At 35.1% G+C, this 26,875-nt stretch overlaps 2 protein-coding genes across 6 annotated transcripts; one reads left to right on the top strand and one right to left on the bottom strand.

Moving 5' to 3' along the window:
• Positions 1-262: 262 nt before the first annotated feature.
• LOC147411945 (Acyl-CoA N-acyltransferases (NAT) superfamily protein) lies at positions 263-6,888 on the top strand. Its single transcript, XM_086454381.1, has 3 exons — positions 263-480; positions 4,640-4,762; positions 6,413-6,888. The coding sequence occupies exons 1-3, from the start codon at positions 324-326 to the stop codon at positions 6,628-6,630; spliced, it is 498 nt and encodes a 165-aa protein (XP_086310507.1). The 5' UTR covers positions 263-323; the 3' UTR covers positions 6,631-6,888.
• Positions 6,889-7,840: 952 nt separating this feature from the next.
• On the bottom strand, positions 7,841-25,819 carry TTN7 (Structural maintenance of chromosomes (SMC) family protein). Of its 5 annotated transcripts, none has more exons than XM_086454353.1 (31): positions 25,633-25,819; positions 25,482-25,532; positions 25,046-25,092; positions 24,861-24,936; positions 23,950-23,988; positions 23,764-23,831; positions 23,426-23,497; positions 20,905-20,984; positions 20,726-20,804; positions 20,520-20,634; positions 19,943-20,121; positions 19,267-19,512; positions 19,042-19,163; positions 18,017-18,161; positions 17,359-17,531; positions 17,178-17,277; positions 16,582-16,718; positions 16,193-16,394; positions 15,622-15,709; positions 15,388-15,537; positions 14,947-15,098; positions 14,654-14,845; positions 14,380-14,563; positions 14,219-14,289; positions 13,962-14,113; positions 12,557-12,725; positions 12,291-12,437; positions 10,113-10,208; positions 9,647-9,821; positions 8,201-8,392; positions 7,841-8,108 (listed from the first exon to the last, which is right to left on the bottom strand). In XM_086454353.1, the coding sequence occupies exons 3-30, from the start codon at positions 25,058-25,060 to the stop codon at positions 8,202-8,204; spliced, it is 3,615 nt and encodes a 1,204-aa protein (XP_086310479.1). In that variant the 5' UTR covers positions 25,061-25,092; positions 25,482-25,532; positions 25,633-25,819; the 3' UTR covers positions 7,841-8,108; position 8,201. The 5 variants fall into 5 exon arrangements, 4 of the variants coding, with proteins under 4 accessions (XP_086310479.1, XP_086310488.1, XP_086310498.1 ...); XM_086454362.1 differs by having other exon boundaries at positions 25,482-25,501; XM_086454372.1 differs by lacking the exon at positions 25,482-25,532.
• Between the last annotated feature and the right edge of the window lie 1,056 nt (positions 25,820-26,875).

The raw sequence follows: 26,875 nt of genomic DNA, 5'->3' as shown, positions 1-26,875 counted from the left end.
GGTGTGTTAAGTAAAAGTTTGGGCACCAATAAGCCAATAGCAGCTCTCAAAAAAGTTAGATCCCACCGTAGAGGCGCACACCACTCACCCAGCGTACATTAGCAATCACCACTGCCAAAATAACAGTTTCCAATTTTATTCCATAGCTTCGTCTATGGTCAAAAACAAAAGTGGGGGTACTTTTTAATCCATCTCTCTCTCTCTCTCTTCTCTCTCTCTCTATATATATATATATATATATATATATATATATATATATATCTCTTTTTTTCTCTCTCTAGAAACAGTTGGTTGGGTTGTCCTCCGTATAGAGGAAGGAGGAAATGGGAGGTGGAAAGAGAGAAGTGGTGATATCTTTGGATGGAGTGAGAGACAAAAACCTGATGCAGCTTAAGAAGCTCAACACTGCTCTCTTCCCTGTTCGCTACAATGATAAATATTACGCTGATGCCCTCGCTTCTTTCGAATTTACAAAGCTAGGTCTTATCTCACTCACTTACCCTTTTTTTCTTTTTTTGTATCTCTTTTTATTTTTTTTCCCCCTTTAATTTGTTGTGTTGTGTTTTCTATGTTTATTTATGGATTTGTTGTTGTTGTTGTTGTAACATCTCCTCTTTAGGGTTTTAGACTTAGGTCCTGTTTGGATCTCTTACCCACCCTTTAAATAGAAAAAGACAATCTCAAATATCCATTTTTCACCTAAAATAAGAAACCCAAGAACTAAGAAAGTTTATCTAGATCTTTTTTCCTTCAAAAATTTTTTTTTTTTTTGGGTTGATTAATGAATTTTTCTTCATCGGCGTTGTTATAGATTTTAAAAGAGTTCAGATGTTGTTCCATTGATGTGGTATCCTTTTGTTGGGGTTTTTGGCTTAGGGCCTGTTTGGATTCCCCTTCCCTTTTAACTGAAAAAGAAAATCCCAAACAATTGATTTTCCACCAAAAATAAGAAACCCAAGAATTACTATGAACATGTTCTTGATATTACAAAGCATGGTCAGTCTTATTGTCATTTTATAAAATTTTACTTTTAATTTAGTTGAAATGTATCAGTTGCATAGCACTCCAAAAGCGCACCTTAATTTTAAGTATCCACTTGTAATTTTATGAACAACAGCCTCCTCAATCTATTCATCCTTATGTAAAATAGAACCAAAATAACGAAAATAGGTGTTTCAAGGTATTTCCTGATCATCGATTTCTTACATCCTTTTCCTCTCTATGCTGACATGACTGAAGCTGCACTTCAATACTCCATTTTGGTTCTACTTATTTATTGTAAATCCCTTGGACTCCAATGTATCTCTCTAAAGTAATAGTTTTGTTGATTCCGTCTCTAGTTTTGTCAATTAACACTACCTCATTTGCCAAAAAAATAGACACCAAGGGACTTGGTCGTTCTACAAGCAATTGCTTCATGTACAACTAGGTAAACAGTTATGGAGTCAAGTCCGATCTTTTGCATTAGCATCTTTTTCGAGAGAGAAAATAGTACCCAACGGTTCTTTTGAGTCTAAACGTGAGATATTTGTGACGACACACCCTTCTCACTAAATTGATGGTCGAGAATATTTGATCTGTATTGTTCTCTAGGAATTAATAATAAATGTACTACAGTACTACTTGAGCAAAGGTCAAAATGCACTTCCTCGTGAAATTTGTTTAGTGCCTCCTTGAAATTTCTTCCACCTACCCATATTACTTCTTGTATAACGTAAGCCCAAAAACATATGGACCCCAATGCCTTATCTGCTTCTAAATCCTTTTTTGATGTCAACATTACCTCATTCTCAATGGGCCTCTCTATCCAAATACTTGTCCTCTGGCAATGATAGAACCATAGAATTTCAATGTCATATTTTACATGTTTCCACCCGTTTCTCCATATGTTTTCACTCTCATTTGCCACTCATTTCCCGTTTCTGCATCAGTTATGGATTTTAAGGGTCTTTCCCTTACTCATTTCCTTCTCTAGCAACTATGATTTTGGGATCTTGGTGTCAGAAAGTTGAGCATAATGTAGTGCTTCTAGGACAATTGCATTGAAGATATAGAAAACTTTAATGTCTTTGTTCTTGGTATTTATTTCACGTGTAGTGGTGATTGGTGGCAGTATGTGTTTTCTCAGAGAATGGTAGTTCAGAGTTAGTAGATTTTCCAACATTTGTCCTTGACATACTAGCTTGCATCAATAATTGACCAGTTACTTATCTCTTTGTTAAAAGGAGTACGAATCTTTACAAAAGTTTGTTCAATAGTGAAATTATGGAATGTTTGAAGTTATTTAGCTTGCTTGAAGATTCCTTTTCTTTCTTTTTAGGATGAAGTTATTTAGTTTGCTTGAATATTCCTTTTTTCTTTTTAGGGAGAGGATAAATAGTAACCATCCCTTCTTTTCCTAACTTTCTATATTATCCTTTTTGGCTTCTTAGAAATGGATAATCATTGGAAAGATAATTTCTTGAAGGCAATCTCTTTTTGAGTAGGGATGGTCATATTAAACCTGATAAGGGTGTTTGGGCATTACTGATATAGAATATAGGAGGGTTCAAGATTCCTTTATGTTTCATTCCATTTTAGGAGAGAAAAACCAAAAAGTCTTAGCTAACAGTAAATTTTGTATTTGAAGTCCATTTTTCTCTAAATGGGTGAGCATGGTTTTAAGTTTCATACCAGCTCGAAATTTCTCAACTGAGACCAATACAAGACATTGTGCTCGTAACATTCAGTCTTTTGGGATCGTCTTGGTCGAGATGGTCTCAGTTTTTCTCCTGACCAAGACAATACTTCAAGACAAAATTTTAAACCTTGCAAATGAGTTATTAAAATTTTCAGTTTGGATTGTCGGCAATTTTAGGAATCTCTAATCAAGATTAAAGGATTTTTTGAAAAGATATTTCTTTTTTGTGGATTTAAGTGTGAAGTGGGTTTCGATCCCAAAGTCTATAGCATTACCACAAACAAACTTCACCACCTCATTGAGCTAGCACCTTCTTTTGAAAGAGTTTTGAGAAACCCAAAAATTAAAAAGAAATAAATAGCAGATAATTTTGGACTTAGCGTTTTAAATATATATATTATAGATTTATTTTAAAATATGGGTTAAATGCATATCTACTGTCATTTGTTCATACAATGTTTTAATTAATTAAAATATGTGAAATAATAGATAAAGTTCATATTGCCTATGAATGATATGTAGCAAAAAAGCTATGTTACTAAAACCCATAAAATGAAATTATTAAAAATTTCAGAATATGTTTTATTTTATTCAATTTGTTTAGGGTTTTCAACGAAATTCACTTGTTTGTTAAAGTCTAGCATTTAATTTTTATTGAGTATATTTATTCTAAATCATCAAGATAAAGTACATTTTAGAGGCATGTTAGCTGCAAGAGGAATGTGTGGGCCCTTGTAATGCATATGTTTATTTACATTTAGCATGTGATACCATCAAAGAAGTTTTTTATGGTGTTTCATAGTTTGTCGGTGGAGGAGTGATTTTTATTAGTATCAATAGTTGAAGAAAATTTTCATTGTGCACGTCTTATCCCTTGAAGGAAATTTATTTTGTATCAATGTGTTATGTCCATTCTGAAAGGGATAGGTATGAATCTCCTTTTTACGCCTTTCTGTTTGGCTTGAGAAATTTAGGAGTGTGCTCAATATTGGAAATTTCTCTAGGCTTTCCTTCTTTGACACAAATAGGTGTGTATTGTTTGGGGAGATCATCATATCTTATTTTCTTTTATTGTTGTGGCGTATTCCACCAAAAAAAAATTTAATAACAGAGGTCATATTGTTTGAGACTCGTGAATGTGATAGAACATCAGACAAGGAAGTTAATAAAAGGGTGGAATATCATTTTCTCAAATAAAATTAGGCATTTGAGTAACATTTTGAGTTCCTTATGTAGAAATGATAAATATTCCGTGCTCATTAGTCATTATCAAACAATCACTTATTCATAAACCTTATGTGGGACTAATACTTTTCACTTTCCATCTCGTGGAAAATCCTTTTCAATCTGCTTAGCCCTATCCTCCGTGTTCCAATTGTGGAAATCCATGGCATTTCTCCTGAAAGGATATTATGGAGCATGACTCCCTTCGCGGTTTGTTGTGCAATATGGAAGGAAAGGAACAATCGGGTCTTTGAGGTGAAAGAGAGCTCAACCCGCAATGTTATCATTAGTGCTATGGAATATTTGTTTTATTGGAGCAAAACCTTAAAAGAATTCTTAGGCGTCTTCTTTGAGAATCTATTATTTCGATGGGATCGTGTATGCTCCAGTTGGATCTTTTGTGTTCTATTTTCTTTGCTCTTTTTACTTTCTTCGTATGTTGGTCTATCAATCACCTGTTTTTTTCTAATAAAATAAATCGTCTACTTACAAAAAAAAAAAAGAATAATAATAATAGTGTAGATTCTGGATGATCATATTTGGTCAAATACCTAGTGACAAACTCCTAGACGGGGAGTATTGTCTAGGGTTACATTTTAGATGTGTACTTGTCTTTTTTCAGATCCTTGTACTTGCCCTTTTCTTTCTTGATCTATTTCTTTTTGAGACTTGCACCATTTTCCATTTCTTACAGTATGATGGCGTGCTCCCTAAATCATGGTTTACTTTTTCCAGCATACTACAGTGACATTTGTGTGGGTGCAATTGCATGCCGCCTCGAGAAGAAGGAAGGTGGGTCTGTTCGTGTTTACATCATGACACTCGGTGTTTTGGCTCCATATCGTGGGCTAGGAATCGGTGAGTACAGTTTATGTTTCCTTGGTTCTGCTAATTTTTAGTTAACACGCTTAAGGTGGTTATTTTCTCATTGAGTTTCGTGGAGATGATAAGTCATTTTTAAAAGTAGGAATAGAATGTGAAAAACAGAACAAAAAAATTGTGCAGAGGGGGTATTATTCCTCACATTGCAACCTTAGTATCATGACCTAGCTTCTCCCAAGCGTTATGCCCATTTGTCATTCAAGCAAATCCCTGGACGTATTCCAAGTCAGTCTTCCCCAATGCGTCATTAGCTCGAGTGCCATATGGACACTACGCTTGGGAGAAACTAGACCCATGAAACTAATCCTAGACCCATCTAGCATCATAGTTCCCCTTCATCAATTCCAAATTGGCTACGCTTCCCCAATTAATTGGGAAGGCAAAACTGTTGGATTATAATTTTAAGATAGCAAATTGGTCCAGTTACTTCCAATATAACTTGCAAATTCGTAGCTGTGAATTGATCTGTTGACATTCTGACCGAGGTTTAACAATCCTAAACTTGATTAGGGCCCTGTTTTACTGATAAAAAAAAATTAGGGCCCTGTTTCAGTAAACTCTACGTGTTGAAACCTCATTAAGTACTCAATGGAATATCACAAAACTAGGATTGTTTTGGAGCTCTTTTTAAGGGCGCCCACCATATAAATAAGGGCACCCACAAACTATTGAAAACTAAAGTTTTACCATGATTAGAGCACCCCACCTATGTCGCGTGGAAGGAGGCATGTCAACATAAAAAATAAAAAAGTGGGGTGCTCAAATCATAGAAATAAGTTTAAAGGGTGACCTGACTAAGATGGGCGCCCTTACTAAGAATTGGGGTGCCTTTAACACGGGCCTTTTGGTGATGTTATTGAGCCATCCGTCAAAATTTTAAGTTATGTTTGGAATACATGTGTCCAATATTAAAGGCATAGAGCTAAGATGCTCCACATACACCAGAATTAGAATGGGTTATTTTAGCTTCTAGTGTAAATTTTTTGTAGCAGTTCCTTTTACCAATGCTCGATTATTTTAGCTACCCTATGAATGAAGATACTACTTCACCACCGTAAAATCATTTGGATCTGGAGAAATCATCATCATCATCAAAGCCATAACCCAAAAATCTCGGATCGGCTGAACAAATCATGTTCCTCTTTTATCTAAAGCTACCTCAAGAGTCCTTATACATGCTCTCACTACCTTAATCCACGTACTTTTTGACACTCCTCTCTTTTTTAGAACTTTTAACTTGCATGTTTTTTCTGATCACAATTTCCAAAAAGGATCTTTTTATAACATCTCAGATGCAAAATATGAAATTCATTTGCAAGTGTATATTGGGCTAAGCTTGCAATAAATAGGACTCAAGGTAGGATGTCCTTAAAAAAATTGGGTCTAATGTTGCAGTTTTTTTGGACTGTTTAAAATGGAAAGCTCATTGGGAAGACATGACTTTCTAATCAATCCAAAGGCTACAAACCCACTGTAAGGCACCATGGATTGCTGAGGCTGATGAACACTCTGATCAGCACGTAGACTTGTGATCTAATCCATAGATGCTTTATCTCCTCATCACATTTATAGGGTTACTTGTAAACTTGAACCAGACTGACTCAATGGCCTCTGGGTTTCTTGCAGGTACCAAGCTGTTGAACCATGTTCTAGATCTCTGCTCCAAGCAGAATATCTCAGAGATTTACTTGCATGTCCAGACAAACAATGAAGATGCTATCAACTTCTATAAGAAATTTGGGTTCGAAATCACTGACACCATCGAGAACTACTACACAAATATTACCCCACCCGACTGCTATGTTGTTACAAAGTTCATCACTCAATTTCAACCCAAGAAATGAGATTCATGGTGCGGATTCTGTACACCCAACATAGTGGGTATTAGTTGTTGAACCAGATCTTCACCTTATTGCATCAAATAAACCTGGACCTTTAGGAAGTCTGGTTTACAAGGTTGAAGAGATGCTAAAATATGAAAGTTTTGGAGTTTAGTGATTGTTTATTTTCCATGTGTCTCTAATGAATTGCACGATCATAGTTTAGACTTTTCAGCAACCTGTATGGGTCATAGGCAGAATTAAAATCAAGTCTTCTTGTTACTTGCTTGCTCCTGGATTGATATGTACTGAAATGAGAGCCAATCTCTGGCCCGCTTCCCATGCTTCAACTCTTCACAAAATTGGCCTGCCAAGAGTACACTACAAAGCCAAAAGAGCAAACAGGATTCGGGTTTAGCTAGAGAGCTTGGTTTGATTGTATTCTAAGCAGCTGACTTATTTGAAAGTTGTAGTTACATATCTTGATGATAAGATACAGACTTAACAAAATGAATGGCAGTCAGTAAAGTTTACAAGTTTTTAGATGTAATTGAGCTCAACAAAGCTAATCAACCTAACCCTAATGTAGTAACGCATTTCCAGGTGGTGTGGTGAAGCAATGTGATGACCCATCATCGGGAACCCCAGGTTAGAATCAATGCATCTCAGATGGTAAGGATAGGCCACCAGAAAACTATTACAAATATGTATATATGCTCATTCATCAGTCATGCGATTAATGGATTCAAAGTAAAGAAATCCAATCTAGCATACAAGATTGGCCTGCTTGGATGAGCAGCACAAGTCGAGAATATTGAAAGTTTGGTTGCAATGAGAACATTTGGGAGTTGGATAGCATTGGTCACCAAGGTAGCTTGGATAGTGCGACCTGGTCTTTGGGGGCCTGGGGTATGAGAAAGATAATAAGAGGAACGAAGCGGAAATTATCTATTTTCTCCCAGCCCCACTGTAAGCATTTTCCCTAACCTCATCAGACAAACCAAGGATTCAACCTGAGCTGCGCAAGCATCAAGCAAGAATGATGGAAACGACTAAAGAACACATGAAACAAATGAGAAAACTAATGCTCAAATCGATGCAAATGTAATTAAAAATGCTTCCCAAGTTGAAGGTGTCAACTTAAGTTGGTGAAGACATGTAGAGTGTCAAACATAGGTCCGAATCTCATTGAACCTTGCTTGCCTAGAGAGAAAAAATGTTTCCCAAGTTGAGATTTGTATTGAACCCACTAAAATTGCTTGAATTATGATGACAAGAGTTTTATGCACCCAAGTGATCGACTACTGAACAAAGGCAAAGTTCTTGTTTCAGAACTATACAATCTTTATAACTTCGTCCATAACCCAAAGAAGCTTGAATTCACCAGCTGGTTACATATCATACATGGCGATGACAGAATAGCAGTAACACCAAACTACCCTGATTGGAAAATATCAAAGTTAAAGAGAACTTTCTTTTCAAAAATCTCTCCCCTACCAAACCTGCAAAACGAAATTGCATCCACAGATGAGAGAGGTCAACTTAAGTTTCAAAATCAGAAATAGAATAAGCATTTGGTTACAAGAAAGCTAACCTTAGTCGGTATTGTGAGATTGGTCGTGCTCGATAAAATCTAGGGCTCGTTCCTTGGATATGACATTCACACGGCTGACCCTGTTCTTATGTGTCACGCCATATATCTTGTCAGCAACTTTCACAAGCTCTGACCGGAAAGTTGTGGTTATAAACTGAGTATTCGCCATGTCTGCTAGGCGGCGAATCATATCTAATGCCAATGTTTAAGGATTCCCAGCCAATTTTAAATACAATGGTTGAGATTTAATTTTTATAGGTATAAGGTATATCTATGAATGATGAAAGGAGAAGGTCAAAAGACCTACTTATTGCCGAGGACCGAAGATAAACAAAGCAAATAACCCGACTAGAATTGTAAACTCCAGCTAATTCTTAAATATATGACCCCACCTAAACGAAAATACTCAAAAGTGATGATGAACTCTTGGAAAGAGTGCTCCTTCCAAAGAAAACACGATTATTCCTCTCCTTCCAGACTCTCCAACAAACAAAAAAGGGGTTATGCACCGTAATATTAGATTTAAAAATGGTATATAGAATGGGACCAAATGAAATGAAGAAAAGAATAATGGATGATTGTGTTCAACCCATGAACACCAAGCCTGAGCCCACGGGATTAATCATGGCCAAATACAAAGTTCAATACATCCTGGCAGCCATATAAGGGTGCCTTAATTTGGGATGGTGAAGAAATAGCCTACAATCAAGGAGATAAGTGCAATTATCAATGTGACGTTTAGGTTTTGTGGGCTTAATCAGAATAAACAAAGAATGTGTGCTCCATAGTGTTTCATGTAATCAAAGTTTAAAATATCTGTCTTGTTAAGTGAACAGGTGAAAGGAAAAAAATGAAACATCTAGAACAAGATGGAATGAGAAATTGGAAAAAGATAATGATATCCATCTTGATAAGCAAGGAATTACAATAAACTAATATTAGATCTTAATTTAACTAAAAATGTTCTATCTTTTGATATGATATTACCAATTATCTTTACACACAAGTCTAAAATGTATGGCTTTGTCAATGAATCCTACTTTTTGGGGTTAGCAGAACCTGACACTACCTTTATTCTAAGACCTGCACTTTATCAATGCAACTAGCCATAGAAAAAATCTTTTAATTACTTCAATTAAATTCTGGCACAAGATGATACATGCCACATAAATCTTCAGAACCTCATGGGAAGAACACGCCCCATCCAACAGTCCTAGATGGAGCTATACTATTAATCATGCACGTGATATAGGTCGTGGTTGCATCTATACATATGTAAATGTACAGAGTCACGTACATAGAGAAACATCTATGTATGTGAGTGTGTACTTACACATGTATATTGTATTTTTATATGCAATTATGTGCATGGAATCAACAAATAGGTGGAAATATAACTAGTAGATAAAAAGAGAACCACCACAAAACTGATGAAAGATAGGATACTTCCAACAGCAGTTCTGTACTGAGGATCTAATGCCGCATCAATCTCATCAAAAAGATAGAAAGGAGCAGGGTCGCAACGCTGTATGGCAAAGATCAGTGTTAAGGCCACAACTGTTTTCTGACCCCCAGACAGTTGTTTCATGGACTGCGTCTCCCCTTGGCCAGTAAAAGAAACCTGCCACAAAAGAAGCTAATTCAAAAATCCTGAACTTAAATAGAAAATTGGTTGAGACCCACAAAAGCTCGAGACATTTTCCTCAAAGGACGGTGATTTTGTCAAATGTTGGGAAAGTTCACTGTGGGCTCTGATTTGGGTCTAAGAAATTCTAATCACATTCTATGGAGAACATAAGGCTCTAGTGAGGAACCAATCATTGCTTGCACACTAGACATTGTGCAAGCTCAAAGATCTCATGCACTTTAATCTTAAGGAAAGAAATGGGTGCTTCCACATGCTAAGACATACCTTAACTTTCACACCAATGTATTTCTCAACCCTTCCTTCTGGGTCTGCCTCGTGAGGTCCTTCATCATCACGATCATCATCACCATGGTCACCATCCTATTAAAAAACAAATAAAAAAAGACTCACATGTAATGCATTGCAAAAATAAATAAATAAATAACATAAATATCACTGGAAAATCAGTAGTTACTACTCGACGATCACAATGACACAGTAGATCTGGATGTCCAGATTGACCAAACCAACTCAGGATTGCATCAGACAATCCACTCCTGAATCCAAAATTTCTTGCTCTTCTCATCCATATGGTTTTCAGCCGTTTTCAAAATTGTTTCGTGAGACATTCATAATTCCATATGTATATATAGTAATGATCAAGAGCAAACTATTTTATTTTATTTTTGATAAGCCAAATTTTATTAAAATGAGAACAAGGAGACCTCAGAAAAAAAGAAACAAGCAAAAGACAAGAAAAAAAAAAAAAAAGAACCAACACAACCCCTCTCCACAAAGAATCACCCACTACAAATCATCTCCACCTAAACAAAAAATCTTCAAAACGGAACCCCCTTAAAACATAGTTTGACCCTCTCCAAAGAGCTTACACCAACCAAGAATTGACAGTCCCCTAAAAGAATTGAAATGATTTGATTAGCAGACACATGCAAGTGGGGGATCTGATTCATTAGTCAAATACCCAGTTAAAACTAGTCCCAATACCATTGATTTCACAATGACAGGTTTCTGAACATTGCTGATTTAAACAACAAAAGGATATGTACTATTACATTATCACAGGTCATAGACCCAAGATCATTGCAGAACTTACATTTTTTTCGGAGAGTAAATAGCTTACAGAATAAATTTGACCATTCAACGTGTTAGCTAATTATTAAAAAGGGAAGGAAGGAAAAGGTGGCACTTGAAAGACCAAACAGGCCTTCATCTAATTATTAAAACAGAAGATTTGTTGACCATAAAAATAAGGGAATGTGGAAGGAGATTTTACCTAAGTAGACAGCAATATGATACTACTTACAAGGGTAAAGATAGAAAAAGGTTGGTTGCAAATTAGTGGCGTGTGAGCTCCTTGCATCCAACATGAATTTCTCGAGGCAGAAACAAGAATAGCTTTTAGCTATCAAGTGTACTGGTTTCTGAGCTATCAGGAAGCACGCTTCCCCAGATTTGGTGCTTCAAATGCAAGAATTGCAAAACCTTACAGACAACCTAATATTCTTGCAGAATTTATAGCTTGAGAACTAAACAAACAAAAAAAAAATGAGTTTCATTCTGCTTTTTCATGGAGACTCGGGTCCAAATGCCCATGGATTCGCTGTTTGCTTATTGGCTTCATATAATTTAGGAAACACTACTTTTCTCAAAGCCTCTTGCTGGCTGAATCCCATGGAACCATTTCACAGAAGTTCATTGATATCTTCTTTTTTATAAAACAAGTTGACTTTGATTCTTGAATAATCTACATCTGGTTCTATTGTAAAAAAAATATGCAAGGGAAAATGCTTCGAAGATGAATCCGTTGGCCTGTTCTCATGCAATAGTCAGGGCATTCTTGACAGTAACGAGCTGGGACAACCTGTTCTTCGTGAACACCCTAATTCAACACCAAAGAACACCATACTGCTACTTTGACGAGAGAGATGAGCAAAAGGGGCTTTGAGAAAACTAGTGTTACAAACAAAGGCTTGTTCTAATATAATCTTTTGAACTCAACGTTGTTCTACTAGGGGAATAGAAACGATACATTTCTCAGATTTCTTTGGTATGACCCGGATTACTTCTTGTGACGGTCAAAAACTGCATAATCAACTGCATCAGAATTCTAATGGGGCTCTCTCAATTCCATAACAAGCAGCTCTAAGTTTAATTGGGACTCAAAAATCTCAATAATTAAGTACTTGTATGTTTATGCATAATCATTTTGTGATGATCTCAATATATGACAAGGATTCAATTTATGCATTTGTGCACTACTAATGTATGGTGGAACATATTTTACCCAGGAAGATAGTTAACAAAAACGCAGACCCCGAAAATTAGCCACCACACTAGTCATCGTCATCAAAGCCTTATCCCAAAATTTTGGGGTTGGCTATCATAGAGAGGTAAATACACATGCTATTATAAAATATTTGGACCAAGAAAGAGAAAACAAACCTTTTTTTTCATCATAACCAAGAAGCCATGGCCACCAGGTACAAGCTCGGAAAATGCTTCTCGGAAATGCCTAGCAACACCTTTAAACGTGCGTTCAATTGATTCATCCTTTCGTTGATCCAAAACAGATATTAGTTCCCTAATTTTCTGCAGAAGTATGAAGTAATGAATACTTGAGACATTGATCTGAAACCAAGATCTTAATCTACTAATTATAAGTGAAATTTTAAAATAGGCAAATGACAAGGCTAATGGCAAAGTAGTACCTCATCTCCCGCATCCAGCTCAGCTTGCCTCTTCTGGAGTTCTTCCCGTTGCTCTGTGAAGTTGACATATTGGTCAAGTGCTTTCTTGTTTACATGACTAAACTGCTGTAGTTGCTCATTGCACTTGTGAAGCATTTTATGCAATTCCTTGATGCTTTTCCGCTTATACCTGCTTATTAACATTATAAGAAAATAAGAAGATAATTCATTAAGAAAAATCCAAATTTCAAACTATCAAAGTAAAACTTAATCACATCCATAGTTTTATACTTCTAACTTTCCAAGTTTAAACCGTCAACCTAAAACACAAAACTTGGAGTATAATCACCATCTAACTGCATAACTCTGTTCTAAGAATGGATGAAGGAATAGATTCAGTATAGAGAGAGAGAGATGGAAATAGGAAGAGAACAAAAAATGTGGAAGAAGAGTCGGAGAATGTTGGAGTTGCACATCAACTAGGGCTTGTAGAACTACAGACTAGGAGCCAAAAAATAGATGCATACACAGTTAAGAACTTTGATGATGATACATTCTAAATACAAAAAATTATATAGCATGGAAATAGAAATATATCACTAGTGTTTCCTTTCAGACCCTGTGGAGATGGGATTTTTTGGTAATTTTACGTTAAAAACAAATGCCCCGAGTTAATAGTAAGTCACAATTGAATTCATATAAATTATATATAAAATACCTTTAAATAAAATATTTCATGAATAATTAACTATTTTAGGTATTCGTTATCAATTGACACCTCCCTAGATCGGCCATGATTTTCGATTTTACTAAGCCTTTCAAGGGGATCCAGCAACATAACTTCACCTTCTTCTAACACGTTAACTTCTTCACGATACCAGTATGAGCTCTTTTTTTGTTTTCTCTTGCTAATAAAACTAAACTTTTCAAACAAACAAAAAAATTGATCAAAAATATGTTTGTTTCTGCAAAAACTCATACCATCGATGACAAGAATAGACCAGCTTCCTGTTAATTCCCACTAGTGAGCCACTATAGCTTGTTAACATGAAGATCTAACCAATTAAAGTAAAATGAATTTATTTCTAAAAAAAATTGAAGTAATAAAAAAAAAAAAAAACTTGTACGCTGAAAACAGACTGCAATTAGTTGCTCATCTACATCAAAGCTCAAAACAGAATTTAAGAATTTAGCTACAAAAAGAGTATGGCTCAAAACAGAAAAAATAATAACCAGAAAGGGGAATAAGCCTTCAATAAAATCAAGTCATAGTGACATATTCCAGTTCCAGAACCAGTAATAAAAAAAATGCAGTACAAGCTTTCCATTGTAAATCATTCACGATGAAAAATAACTATAATGTCAGAAACCACAATAATAATCCATAATCTCCGACAGAAATTTGAAATTTGGTGAAAAATATTACGTTTCAAAAGCATCCGATGGTAATGAACCCAAATCCCTGATTTTCTTCATGCAATCTTCTTGTTTTGCAAGAAGAACATTCCTTTTACTCAGTAGTTGTTCTAGTTCTTTTGCTTCTTCCTGAAGTGTCTGCTCATACTTGTCTTCCAGAGCCTGAAGGATGCACGAGAGAATATGTAAATATCTAACACATAATGACAACTCAACCATATACCCTATGTTGACCAATAAAATTCACAACAGGTTGAAAAAGACTACCTTTAATTTATTTTTTTCATCCTTGATACTTTTCACGTGCTTTGTGAGTTCATCAATTTTAACCGAAGCTCCTGTGGAGTGTACTTTCTTCAGAACAGGGTAACATGAGATAAATAAAAAAATTATGATGAAAAATTAGGCATGTGACCATAATTTCACACTTTTAAGCTGTTGTGTCACATCTTCAACAGATGCTTTAGAATCTGCTAGTTCCCGCCTTTTTAGATCAGCTTCTCCGGGTAACAAATCATCATCAGCAGACAATTTTATGGCTTCCAACTCTTGTTGCCGTCTTACAAGGTTGATTGATAAATTGGTCTCAAGTTCTCCTTTTCTAGTTTCTGTCTGTAAATGACATACATGAGAATCCAGTCCACATCAGTACGAATTCACCAGAAATGTAAAGAAATTCAAATTAAGGTTCCATTAACAAACCTCTATTCGATCTGTTTTACAGGCAATAAGCCTCTCTTTCAGTTCTGTGATTTCAGGATTCAATCGTGAAAGAAGGTCTTTTTCTTCTGGCGATAAGTGGTCAATAAGATCCGTTCCCATTTCGGCTCGTTTCATGGCCATACCAGCTCTAAGCTGCTCGATTTGAGTATGAGAATTTGCAAGCAGCCTTTCCTACAAATAGATAAAGAATATTCGAACCAGCACGCAACCATTACCACATGTGAAGTTGCACTACCAAGCATAAACATAGTAAATTATAGCTTTTTAAGTACCTTCTTTTCAAGAGCTTTTAAAATGGATGCTTTTTGCTTATTAGCATTTGCAATATCTTGCCTAACTTGTTCCAACTCAGACTTGTAATGAGCCTGCTCAGCCTCAACTTTCTGTTGGTCACTGACAAGTTTAGTAATTTCCTGGTCTTTCTGTGGGGAAAGTTAAGTGAAAACAGAAAGAAAGCAGAAAATGTTAAGAGACTTGCAGCAAAAGAGCAGCATGTGCACAAATATGCAGTATCTGGGTTTTTTACTCAAGGTTTATAAATATGCATTCACATGCAATACATGTAAAACAATCAAAATTCACGAAGAAAAATGTTCTGGAAATATTAAATTTGCCGGAAAAACAAAAATAAATATTAATAATTTAAACGAAGGCAAGTGACAGCTAACCAAGAATAATGATAATATTAGAGGATCAATTCTATCAAAGGATATTTTCAAGCTCCTCTTTAATCTTGTCCAAACTGCGTTTCTTAGTGATGATAGAATTCTTGTTTTGCCTAATGATGTTCACAAACTTCAGTTTTGAACGCCTAAAATCATAGAATCCCCCTGTCATGCCGCCTTTCTTGCTTACTTGATCGCCTGGAATAAGATGTGTACTAGAGAAGGCTTCAGATTACTTACTAAAAATGTCAAGTAATAAGGTTTAACAGTTCAATTTCAAACCTTCCAAAGTTATGCAGTCCAAACCATCTACGCGAGCAACCTTAGTGGCCACATCCAAATCTCTACAAATAACTGTTCTACCAAACACCTAGTAAAGAAGATTGTATTAGATAATGACGGCATAAAGAGAACAAATGCAACAATTATCTTAGTTAAATAACTCTTTAAGTAATGCACTATCTCAAGGAGTCAAGGTGACTAGAAAATCCTTTAACATGATGAAAATAAAAAACAACAACAATTGCTTGTGACTACTTTCTGCTAGCACTTAATTCATTTTTTCCTATGAAGGTATAAGTTGCAAAAGGCTATTAAGTGATTATTAGTGGCATGTGAAACAAAAAAAATTAAGATTAAAAATAAAACATCTCGACCAAGTTACCCGCAAAATCAATAGGTTGAAACCATAAGTACAATTTACTAAAGCAAGATGAGAGAAAACAAAGTCAATCAAAGAGATCGAGCAAGAGAATAAAGGAAAAAAAGAAAACAAGAATACATAACAGACAGGTGCAGCATCTGACAAAAACCTAACAATTTAATGAGAAAAAATAATATAATGCAGACTCACCTGTTGGAAAGCAGGAGTACAATGGGAAGAGAACTTCAGCTTCTTTAGAAGAGGTACCACATCAGAATTGTGGGGATAAGTTACATGTGGGGACTTCACCCTATTCAATGGTATAAAAGTAACCCGTCCACCCTTTTCTGAATTAAGGTATCTAATTATCCTAGTTGATATTTCATCGGTTTCAACCACCACATGAAATAAGCTGTACATAAAGAATACGAGTTGTCTTAGATAACCATTCCAAGTATGGAATCCATAGTTAATAAGAGATTGTGAATATTATAGAAGCACACATATAGCTTATCGAAAAATAATGGATAATATATATATATATATATATATATATATATATATATATATATATATATATATAGATATATGGCTGAAACCTGTTTCCAGCAGTAACTTCAACAGCAGTGAAAAACTTCTCATCACAATCAAGCAACTCAATAATTGGACCAAGTACTCCTTGAATTTGATGATCTCTTTCTAGCCTTCGGATAGAATTCAATCCTCGCCTGATATCCTGAGAAAAGTGAATGAGAGAGCAATACTGAGAATTAACAGAAAAATGGCATTGCTATAGATAAAAGGTGAATCTAATTGTCCTGCAGACTGAGTCTGCCATAACTACCAGATCATGCATACAAGCATTAAAATAGCAATACATTTAGCATCTGTATGATTATCTGCCTCCATGATCCTAAGGGGAGATGAAAGTCTCTCAAATAAAGAAAATGTTAACAAGAAAAAGCTCATTTTAGCACAACAACGAAAATGTTGCTCTTAAATGATTACACGGTCCAAAACCAACTTAATATAATTATTTGTAAAATTGGCTTTACTTAACATAAGTTCTTAGGAAAGGTACGTCTTTGAATCAAACGGCAGCATCCTCAGACAGATAGCAAACCCCAAGCAAACGAACAGCCGAATAGAAACATAATAAGCCAGAAAATACAAGGCAAGAAAAGCAATTACTCACACCAGGTGTAGCATGATCCAAACTCTTTTCTGCTTTTGCAACATCTGCTTTAAGCTTATCAATTTCAGCAGAGAGGTCACTTTCCATCCCCCACAAGTTCCTGAACAGAAGCTATGATCCTAATCATATTGAAATACCTTCAGATATCTCAAAGCAAGAAAACAAGACAGAAAAAACATACTTCCGTTCATCCTGTAGTTTATCCCTCTTTTCCTTTAATACACTGAAGTCCTCACGATAGTTTGAGAGAACAGATTCTAGATCTGCTAATTTAGCTTTGCGTCCCTCTATGTATTCGTCCTGCTTTTGCATCCCAGATTTAAGCTCCTGAATTTCAGCCTGAAGTTTTCTCTCCTGTAAAATGAAATAAAGAATCAGTTATTGCCTTGTTAACCCAGGATCAATTACCCAGGAAGAAAAAACAAGATCAGTTATTCATCAAAAAACATAATACAGCAGTTTTCTGGAAATTAACTACAAAATAAAACTACATTATTGTGAGAAGTGAAGAAAAAAAATCAATGCATGTGTAAGTAAGCAATTACAGACAACCAGAGAGTAGCCAAGTATCACATGGATGAGAACATGAATCCCCCTTTCTGGTTCTGAACAACAATAAAATTGTTCAGGAATCTCACACATCCAAACCGTACATTTTTTTTCTTATATAAGTAAAACTAATTCATTAAAAAAGGCAATCAAGGAGACTGGCCGAAAGTACAAGACACCACAGAAAGAAGACTTCACACATAACAAAGGGAGTCCCATCTAAACACAAAATTCTCAAAGAGAACCCCATTGAAATTCCAAACCATAAATATTTAATTTAAAGCAAGTACCTGATCCAAATTTGATGACAGGACTCGTTGAAGATCATCAATTTCCTTTTGAAGCCATTTGTCTCTAGAAGCTTTACTAGAAAATTGGGTTGCACGGCCTTGCTTTTGGTAAAGAATACTAAGCTGCTTTTCACGGTCCATTATTCTACATGTTCCAAGAAAACCCATAAGCAAATAGAATATGAGAATTTCTATTGAAAAAACCTCCTCCAGAGGTAAAACGCGGTCAAATGTTTATTAATAGATGATAAACTATGAGAGCTTCTATTGCCACACCAACTTTTACTAAGAGCACCCCAATTTCTATGCTAATTCTTTGGTTATTTCATATGCATTAGGGTGCTCTTAGCAAAAGTTGTTGTGGCAATAGAATCTCTCTAAAATGTACCTAGGACAAAAAGGTAACTTCCTTTTTTATGCTTTCCTCCTTTTTGTTCAGTAAGTGACAGAAAGTTGTCTTCATTTGAGAAACGCAAGTGAGATGTGGAAAAAAGGTACAGTTTAGGAAAGAATGTGACACACTAAGAGAGTCCCGCTCAGATAGGTAGAAGAACAACAGACTGCAAAAGTTTGTAAAAGAAAATGCTTTGTGACCATATCAGTTCCATAGTATGACCACCATTTTGAGTATGGCACAGAGCAGAGAAGGAGATATGAATACCTAACGAGCAATTGGTGCAAACTAAAGAGAGTGCTAATCTCAACATAAAGGGAAAAATTCAAACTTGTATTGATAAACATCCATTGACCAATGGATGTTGGCCAATACAAGACTTTCTACGGTATTTAAGCAGTCATTTCCCATGTGAAAATAGCATGAACAACATTTTTAGGTGCACTAAACAGACCCTTATTGGCATGCAAAGAATAGGAAGATGAAGATGGTTACATGAGAGATAAGAGTTCCCTTTTCTTCTTAAAAGAGTCATATCTAGAGAAGATAAAGGCGGGATTGACCATGCTAACCCTAGTATATATTGTGTGGGTGAGTCTCTGAGTTAGATGGTCCAGGTACTAAGACATACCCTTTTGTTATTTCCTCCTCCTTAGTAACTTGATCATTGTATGATGACCTAATTTCTTCCAATTCCTCTCTTGATTCCTGAATTGTCTTCTGCAGAACCTCAAGCTCTCTTCCAGCCTCCACCTAAAACCATAAAAAATAAGGCATCAACCCATGCACTTACCTCATCAGAAGCCTTCTTGCGAAACAAGGATTTTTGATATACTAAAAGGTCATAAAGAAATACCTTTGCTCTGATATTCCCAGAGATTTTCTCATTTAGATCTCTAACATCAAAATCAATCTGTGCATGCTTCTTCATTGCTTCTGCTCGTCGCTTCTCCATTACTTCCTTCTCTTTGTTCATAACTTGAATATTTTTAGTAAGGTCTTTAAAGTCCTTCTCTAACTCTTTGGCCTTTTCATGGGCATCCAACACCTCATTGTACATCCTTGTTGATGTCCCAGACACCTTGGTTCGAGCTTCATCTACCTACAAATAGAGTAAAGAAGATCAAGGCATCAAACTGGCATGAGATCAGGGGAAAAAATTATTAGATTCTCAGTGAGTAGTCTCTATGAGAGAATGAGAGCCCTACACAAACAAACGTTAAAAAGAGTATCTCCAATGACTACCTTTCTTTTTAGTAAGATGATAAATTCTCCAAAACAGTCCAATTATAGAAGACATCTAGGAAAAACATCTCCCAGAAGAATGTCAACAATCTTTCCGAACACTAACGTTCCACCAATTTTCTCAAAATTTCATTAGTCAGCAAAAACCACCGCAGAAAAAGATCTATAGGTCAACCTAAAAAGTAACCTTTTAGAACAACCGGGAAGCTACATGAAAGCCATCATAATAAGAGCAAGAACACAGAATGCAGAACTTTGTTTGGGTTTTAGCATATAAAGTGACTTACCTCTCCCAATTTCTGCCTGGCATCATGGAGCTCCTTGTCATAAATGGTATACTCTAGAGATCTTCGCTGCCTGTCGAGCTGTTGATATTTTTTCAATTCCTCTTTTTCTTCATCCAGTTCCCTTAATCTCTCATCCAAATATTGAACAACTTGAATGATTTGCTTCCTTTTATTACCTGGTCACCAGAAGAGACAATTGTAACCCAAGCCCACCAAGGGTGTGTGACCGAATGGGTATGCATATATAGGTTGGGATATATTAACGCACCAACCTTGACTCACTAAAAAACGCACGCTCTAGGAGCCCCCGTACAGATGGGTCAAGGGAGGATTTTTCGAGAAGATTACTTCCCACCATGAAGACCATCCTCACAAAAAATAACTCAAATAAAAACCTTTTTATAAAACTTCTAACCACGTCAAATGTGAAGTTCAAGTCAATGGTCAAATGGATGGCCAGAAATTTTACAAGATGTAATCATCTTTTGATTAGGCTAGAAATGTTAGAATGAGCTGATCACATGCCCACATACATATATTAGAAGCATCGAGTTCAACAAAAGAGTAAACTTGCCAGTTTCTTGCATTATTTTTAGACTCTCACGGCGTCTCTCCTCGTAAACTCGGGTGCCACCAATTTCCTTCAGCAGATCTAGTCGTTCTGAGTCTTTCATTAATGTCAATGATGCTATCTACAAACCAGGTCAGGAAATTTGTAAAATATACAATAAACTCAGGATAAAAAATATGCAATAATGGCTACCATAATTAAAAGTCACATACCTTGCCTTGCTGAACAACATAATAAGGATTTGAACGAGAGAATCCAGCACTTTCTAGTAAATTCATAACTTCAGTTTTCCTACAAATTGACCATATTAATTTGTTATTTTACTGAAAACAGGGGGGAAGGGTGAAGCAATCAAAAGAGGGGAAATATGTCATAGAACTAAGAAATTTACGTAATATGTTTTCCATCCAAGAAATACTCATCCTTTTTCAGACCAACTGTTCGCCGCAAGCGCACTTCCTCTTTATCAACCTGCAAGCAAGTGCTAGTGGTGGTAAAATGTGACCAGTTCATACAATTAACATATTCAGGGTGGATTCCACAAAATTTGACCCAGACATAATGTTTCTTTTGGCTATGTAGAGAAAGAACAGTGCTACAGTATTTCCAGTCTTTTTTTTGGATTTTCTTAGCAATAGAATCGCCCAAGAATTGAAATTTTAAAGTCTCGTTTTTATCAGGAGATTCTAGGAGGGAAATATGGAAGTAAAAGTAATACTATGGGAAATAACAATAAACATAAGACTATAAGTATTAAGCTTGTAACTAAATAAACTACAAGCTTCAAAAATAGATATAAAATCACATAAAAATATGGAATCAAACAATGCATTAAATTTCAATGTCGAGGTATATTCCGGTCTATTGGGAAAGGGAAACTTTTGGGGAAATTTCAATCCAATGAGACTTGGAGCAAATTCAACATTTTCTTTTGAGACTAGTTTGGCTAGGGTCGGGTGCCGGATATAAGTATGTTCATATCCATATCCATATCCTACTTGCTAAAACCATGTCCAAACCATTTTACTTTCATTAAATCCATATACGGATCCCATCCAACCGAATTGATTGATTCGGGTTGGTTGGGTCGGAAATGTCAAACCATTTATTTCAAATAAAATTGTTAAAATGTAGACAAATGGGGAATTGAACTCGATACCTCTCCATTTTAAAAAGAGACCTTGACCACTACACCCAACCATTGTTTGTTGATGAAAGATAGCTTGAAAAATATAAAAATACAACTTGCAAAGTAATACATCATTTGAATCTTATCAGATATAAGGATGGATCCGTATCCAACTTGGGTCAAGGGACATCAACCCATATCCGAACCATATTTTAATTCGGACATACTTGAAGGAACCAAACTCACTTAATTCGCATCACTTGGATTTCAAATAAATCCGTCCCATTTTAATCCCTAAGTTTGGCATATTCACATGTAGAGATCTGATTTTATTGAGAATTCTTAGATGAATGTTACAAAAGCCCCAATAAGGTATTTATAGACATTACATCAACCAAGATATGTGAAAACTACCTAATATAAATATTCTAGAATATCCCAATTGATATATTCTAAATATCAATATATATTCTAGAATATCCTTCATCACAACCTTCCATTTGTGATGAGATACACTAACAATGATACAGTGTATCTCATGCATCTTAATATAGTGCATCCTATTCTCTAACATCCTCTGGCAATTGCATAGTCCTTTGAAAAAGGAATATGCAATTGGTTTTGTTAAACAATTGTTTGATCTCATTAATGGATATGTTCATTGATCGTCGAAGTGCCAATCATGCTTGTTAGTGGTTATCGTCTGTCTATGAAATCCATCACTGTCGCATCCTGCTCTTTTTGAGTTTGTGTGGAGCCGGTAGCTTATTAGACCAGATCTGTCATGATTTCTCCCGGAAGCATAAAAAAGTAGGATTGTGTTATTTAAATGAAAGAACTCTCATTGGAGAGATTTTAGATAGAAATTTTTTTTTTAGATCGTGTAGCATGAATGTGTGAAATTGGGAGATTTGTAGAGATATAAAAGGAATTGTGAATTTTATTGGAAAAACAAAAAATCTAAAATAATAGCAAAGAAGAAAATAAGATATCTAGGTCCGGAACATAGAGAAAAATGATTTTTTTATTGAAAAAAAAAAAACTAATAACGTAAACAAAATGATTAAGGTTCGGCAATGACGATGGCGCCATCACCGAAGAACGGTGCACTAAGATCGATGTGCTCAGTGGAACTTGAGCTCTAATACCATCTAGAAAATATGAATTTTATTGGTAATTCTTGGATGAATATTATAAAAGCCTCAATAGGGTATTTATAGACATTACATCAACCAAGACATATGAAAAGTACCTAATATAAATATTCTAGAATATCCCAATTGATATATTCTAAATATCAATATATATTCTAGAATATCCTTCATCACAACCTTCCATTTGTGATGAGATACACTAACAATGATACAGCGTATCTCATGCATCTTATTCTCTCACATCACAAATCTCTATTTTTAATTCTCAACTCAACTAACAAAATGATTTTTTTTTTTTTTTTTTTTTTTTTATTTTTTATTTTTTTTAAGATTCCAAATTAAAATACAAAGAATACCAATTGAATGGAAAAAAGTAATGGAACACCCCTGTTTAAAAGATGTGAGGCTGCTTCAGTTAGAAGAATAATTTAGGAATAATCATTTCTCAAATTACGTACACAATAAGTATGTGTGGAGACAATAATGATTATATTTTATTTTTATATGAAAAATTAAAATAAATTGCCTGATGCATGCAAACAAGAATATTCAAACATTTCACCATATAAACAAGATTCAAGGCTTTGGCTTCTTAGAATATAAAACAACAATGGCAGTACAAAACTTACGGGGATGCGATTGTCGGAATTATCAAAAACTATTTCCACATAAGCAGATAACACTTGGTGACCTGCACCCTCCTGTTCAACTTAAGAGTTTGAATTAGAAAATCATTCACACACAAAATTATATGAACTAGAAAGGAAAGTGTTTGGAGCAACCACTACTTTTGACATACAGTCCACCACAGGTGAAAAGACAACAAAGACAGTTTACTTGCCCACATTTTAAAAACATAAAAAATGTAATTTAATAGAGGAATTTTTTTTATTTTCACCCGGAGATTCACCCATTTATCAAAAAGGATAGACTGGGAAATCTGGAAAATGAACAGAAGGGAACATACATGGAGAAGGGCATGTCTATCTTCACTGCGCAGGTTTTGAAAGAGATCGCTGAGTACGAAACGTATTGCTAAAGGTAAAACCAACCCATGAACCCCAAGTCAGTTTAGTAAAAATCAATCTATACAATGCTTATATCCCAAAACATAAATACAAAAGCTGAACAAAACCAGTTGCAAAATTCTTACCATGGAAAAAGTTTGTCTTGCCAGATCCATTAGCACCAACTGGGGAACAGGAAGAAACACAAATTGTGTTAAAAGAAGCGGAAGAAGCAACCAGAACACCACGTTACTGACACAATAGAAAATATTAATAGGGAAAATAAAACAGGAATAAGAAAAATAAACCTAAAGAAAGTACAAGAACTTGCGAGAGAAATCACTTCTCTAGAGCGAGTAGACTCCACTAGATTTTCATTCATAAAAATTTCAACAACAGTTAGATCACATATTTGAAGTCCATTTCATAGTAATAAAGCATAAATAAACACAAGTACAAACTATCCCCAAATTTATAAATGAGTCTCTACACTTTTTAAGTTCACTACTCTTTATTTTACTATGAATAATGAGGGATGCAAATCAGACAACAGTCACGGGTTGCATTGGAAATTTTATAATCATTTCGATTACCGCTTGTTGTTTGGGTTCAAAATTATTTTTTTTATCATGTTTATTTTGTTGGGATTAGTTTTGAGTTGTTTTTACTCAAAACAACTGAGTTTACAACAATTAAAAGACCCTTATTTTCGTCACTTTTATCATGGCAAAACTTTCTACAAGTGTTTACTCCTAAACATCAAAATATACACAAAATAGTGAAATAGTTGTTGTAGATCTCTGAACAAGCTTTTCAACACATCGGTTAGCTTCTTAATCGAATGTCTGAGTACAAAATCACACTTCAATTAACAAAATCTAGACCCGCTTGGGAAAGTATGGACCTCCAAACAATACCATTCAACAAGTGTAACAGGTCTCAAGTACATCAGTTAACCAGCCACACATAAATTTTAAAAAAATTAAAATTAAAAACCTAACTTCACATGATTGTACCAAGAAACGTAGAAAACATTAAAGAAGAAGAAAATCATTACCAACACAGTTGACTTTTGGACTGAATGGTTCTGTGGCAATTTGTTCTCTGTAGCTCTTAAACCCTTCAATGATAACCTAGTTTTTAAAAAATTGTGGAAAAAAGTAGCAAATATGTTATAATAATAAATAAATAAAGAATTTAAAATTTAAAAAAAAAAAAAACATATATGAAGAGAGGATTTACCTGCTTTATGTACATCGTGAGAGTTGATGCGGCAAATCATCCAACTTCTGTGGAAAAAATAATAATAAAGAATTACTATTTGATCGACCAAGTAACGGTTCAAAATTCCAAGGTTTTCTGAACCAAAAATCTGATCTAAGACTCATATCCAATGTTATTAGGGTTTCAATTTTACAGCAACAAACTACAACTTTAACACACACCAAAAAAAAAAAATTTTGAAGATAGAGAGAGATAGAGAACTATCCAGTCCTACAGTTTATGAAACTATTGTACGGAAATTCGCTGGTGAAATGTGAAATCCAGTGAGAAAACGAGTAAAAAATTGCTTCTAGGGTTTCAAAATTTTAAAATTGAAGTTGCAAAAATGAAAGCTAGGGTTTCAAAATCCAGAGCAACAAGTGAAAAAGAGAGCTCAAACCATAGCTAATCGCACCTGTTGATGAAGTTCGTTAGCTGGAACGAATAAGCTAGGGAAAATTAGAGGCTGAAAGAGAGAAATAAGCGCGGGAAATTGAAGAACTAGAAAAACAAACAAACAAACCAAAATAAAAAGAAGGGAAAGCCCGCTACGACTTACAACTTACAAGTTACAAATGATGAGATTGCGAAGAAGCGCTGAGTGTTCCCCAGGTGCTTTTTAGCGGAATTCCTTGTCTGGACCGAATCGATCGGTGTAAGATATTAAAACAAAACTTTGTGCTGCTATGGTACGCACTGTGCGTAATGACCGTCACTTGGACCGTGTAAGTAAGAAATCTCACCGCGACGTCAACATGCGCCCACACCTCTTGTGTACCTTACAAGCTATCACATATATCATATAAGGGCCTTTCAATATTTGGAAAATTATTTAAAAAGACTCCGACGGAGGGACTTATTTCTAAATATTCCCTAAATTTTGTTCAGTAACTTGATAGGACATTTATTAAATTTTTAATTTCCTAATGATCCCTCTTTCTTGGCGGACTCACTGCTTTTTTGTTTACTGTCGTGTTCAATGCTTTTATTTATTGTCAAACTTGACAATTTTTTTTTATTTAGCGTTGAGTTCGTAACTTTCACTATCGAGTTCTCTACTTTTTTTAGTGTCGGACTCTGACATTTTTTATTTAATATCGAGTTCACAACTTTGTAAATAAAACATGGGGAAGTCGACGCTAGTAAAACCTACCCATTTAAAAAAAAAAATAAATAAGTGACAATTCGTTGTCTTATATGATTAGAATTTTTAAATGTATTTATTTTTTGTGAGGATGATGTTTAGAGTGAGAAGATCATCCTCACAAAAAGTAAGCCCATTATGAAGCCTTCTAACCCCATCATAATTTGTTTACAATTTAAAGGTCGGTAATTCTTCAACTTATAGACCACTTTTAATAGAGTTAGAAGTTTCATAATAATCTGATTTTTTTTTGATGACGATCTCCTTGTTATTGAGATCATTTTCACAAAAGGCCAACACATTTCAAAACTATAACCCTATAAGATAAAGGATTGTCATCGTTGATTGTCAAATTATGATTGTCATCCGATCCTGACCCTTCTCTTTATGTTATGTATTAGTTCACACATGCCTACGGCGCAGACATTCTCTTTAGATGTAAGGGAGTGAAAGTGAACCAAAAAAAAAATGGGGGTATTATTATTTTTATTTTTTAAGTTAAAAGGATAAAAGATAAAAACAATAAAATGAGTTAAAGATAAAATATCAAAAAATTAGAAAGGCAAAGGAATAATAGTTGATCCCATAAAAACTATGAGACCCCTATTGCACAAGGATCCTAGCTAGATGGAAGTTTGTCCCCCACAAGAGTAAGCCCTACAGTT

This window comes from Akebia trifoliata, chromosome 1, assembly GCF_017979445.1.
Source record: "Akebia trifoliata isolate Shusen 1 chromosome 1, ASM1797944v1, whole genome shotgun sequence".
NCBI lineage: Eukaryota > Viridiplantae > Streptophyta > Magnoliopsida > Ranunculales > Lardizabalaceae > Akebia > Akebia trifoliata.
Note: the sequence above shows the minus strand (reverse complement) of the source record. Positions and strands in the feature narration are given on the sequence as shown.

Bases quoted from the DNA above. Each gene is read 5' to 3' on its own strand.
- LOC147411945 (XM_086454381.1), top strand. From the start codon at position 324: ATGGGAGGTGGAAAGAGAGAAGTGGTGATATCTTTGGATGGAGTGAGA. The intron at 481-4,639 runs GTCTTATCTCAC...TACTTTTTCCAG, and splicing joins TTTCGAATTTACAAAGCTAG to CATACTACAGTGACATTTGT. The intron at 4,763-6,412 runs GTGAGTACAGTT...GGTTTCTTGCAG, and splicing joins ATATCGTGGGCTAGGAATCG to GTACCAAGCTGTTGAACCAT.
- TTN7 (XM_086454353.1), bottom strand. The intron at 23,832-23,949 runs GTAAGAATTTTG...TTTTACCTTTAG, and splicing joins CAAGACAAACTTTTTCCATG to CAATACGTTTCGTACTCAGC. The intron at 12,726-13,961 runs GTAATATTTTTC...GTTAATAAGCAG, and splicing joins CCATCGGATGCTTTTGAAAC to GTATAAGCGGAAAAGCATCA.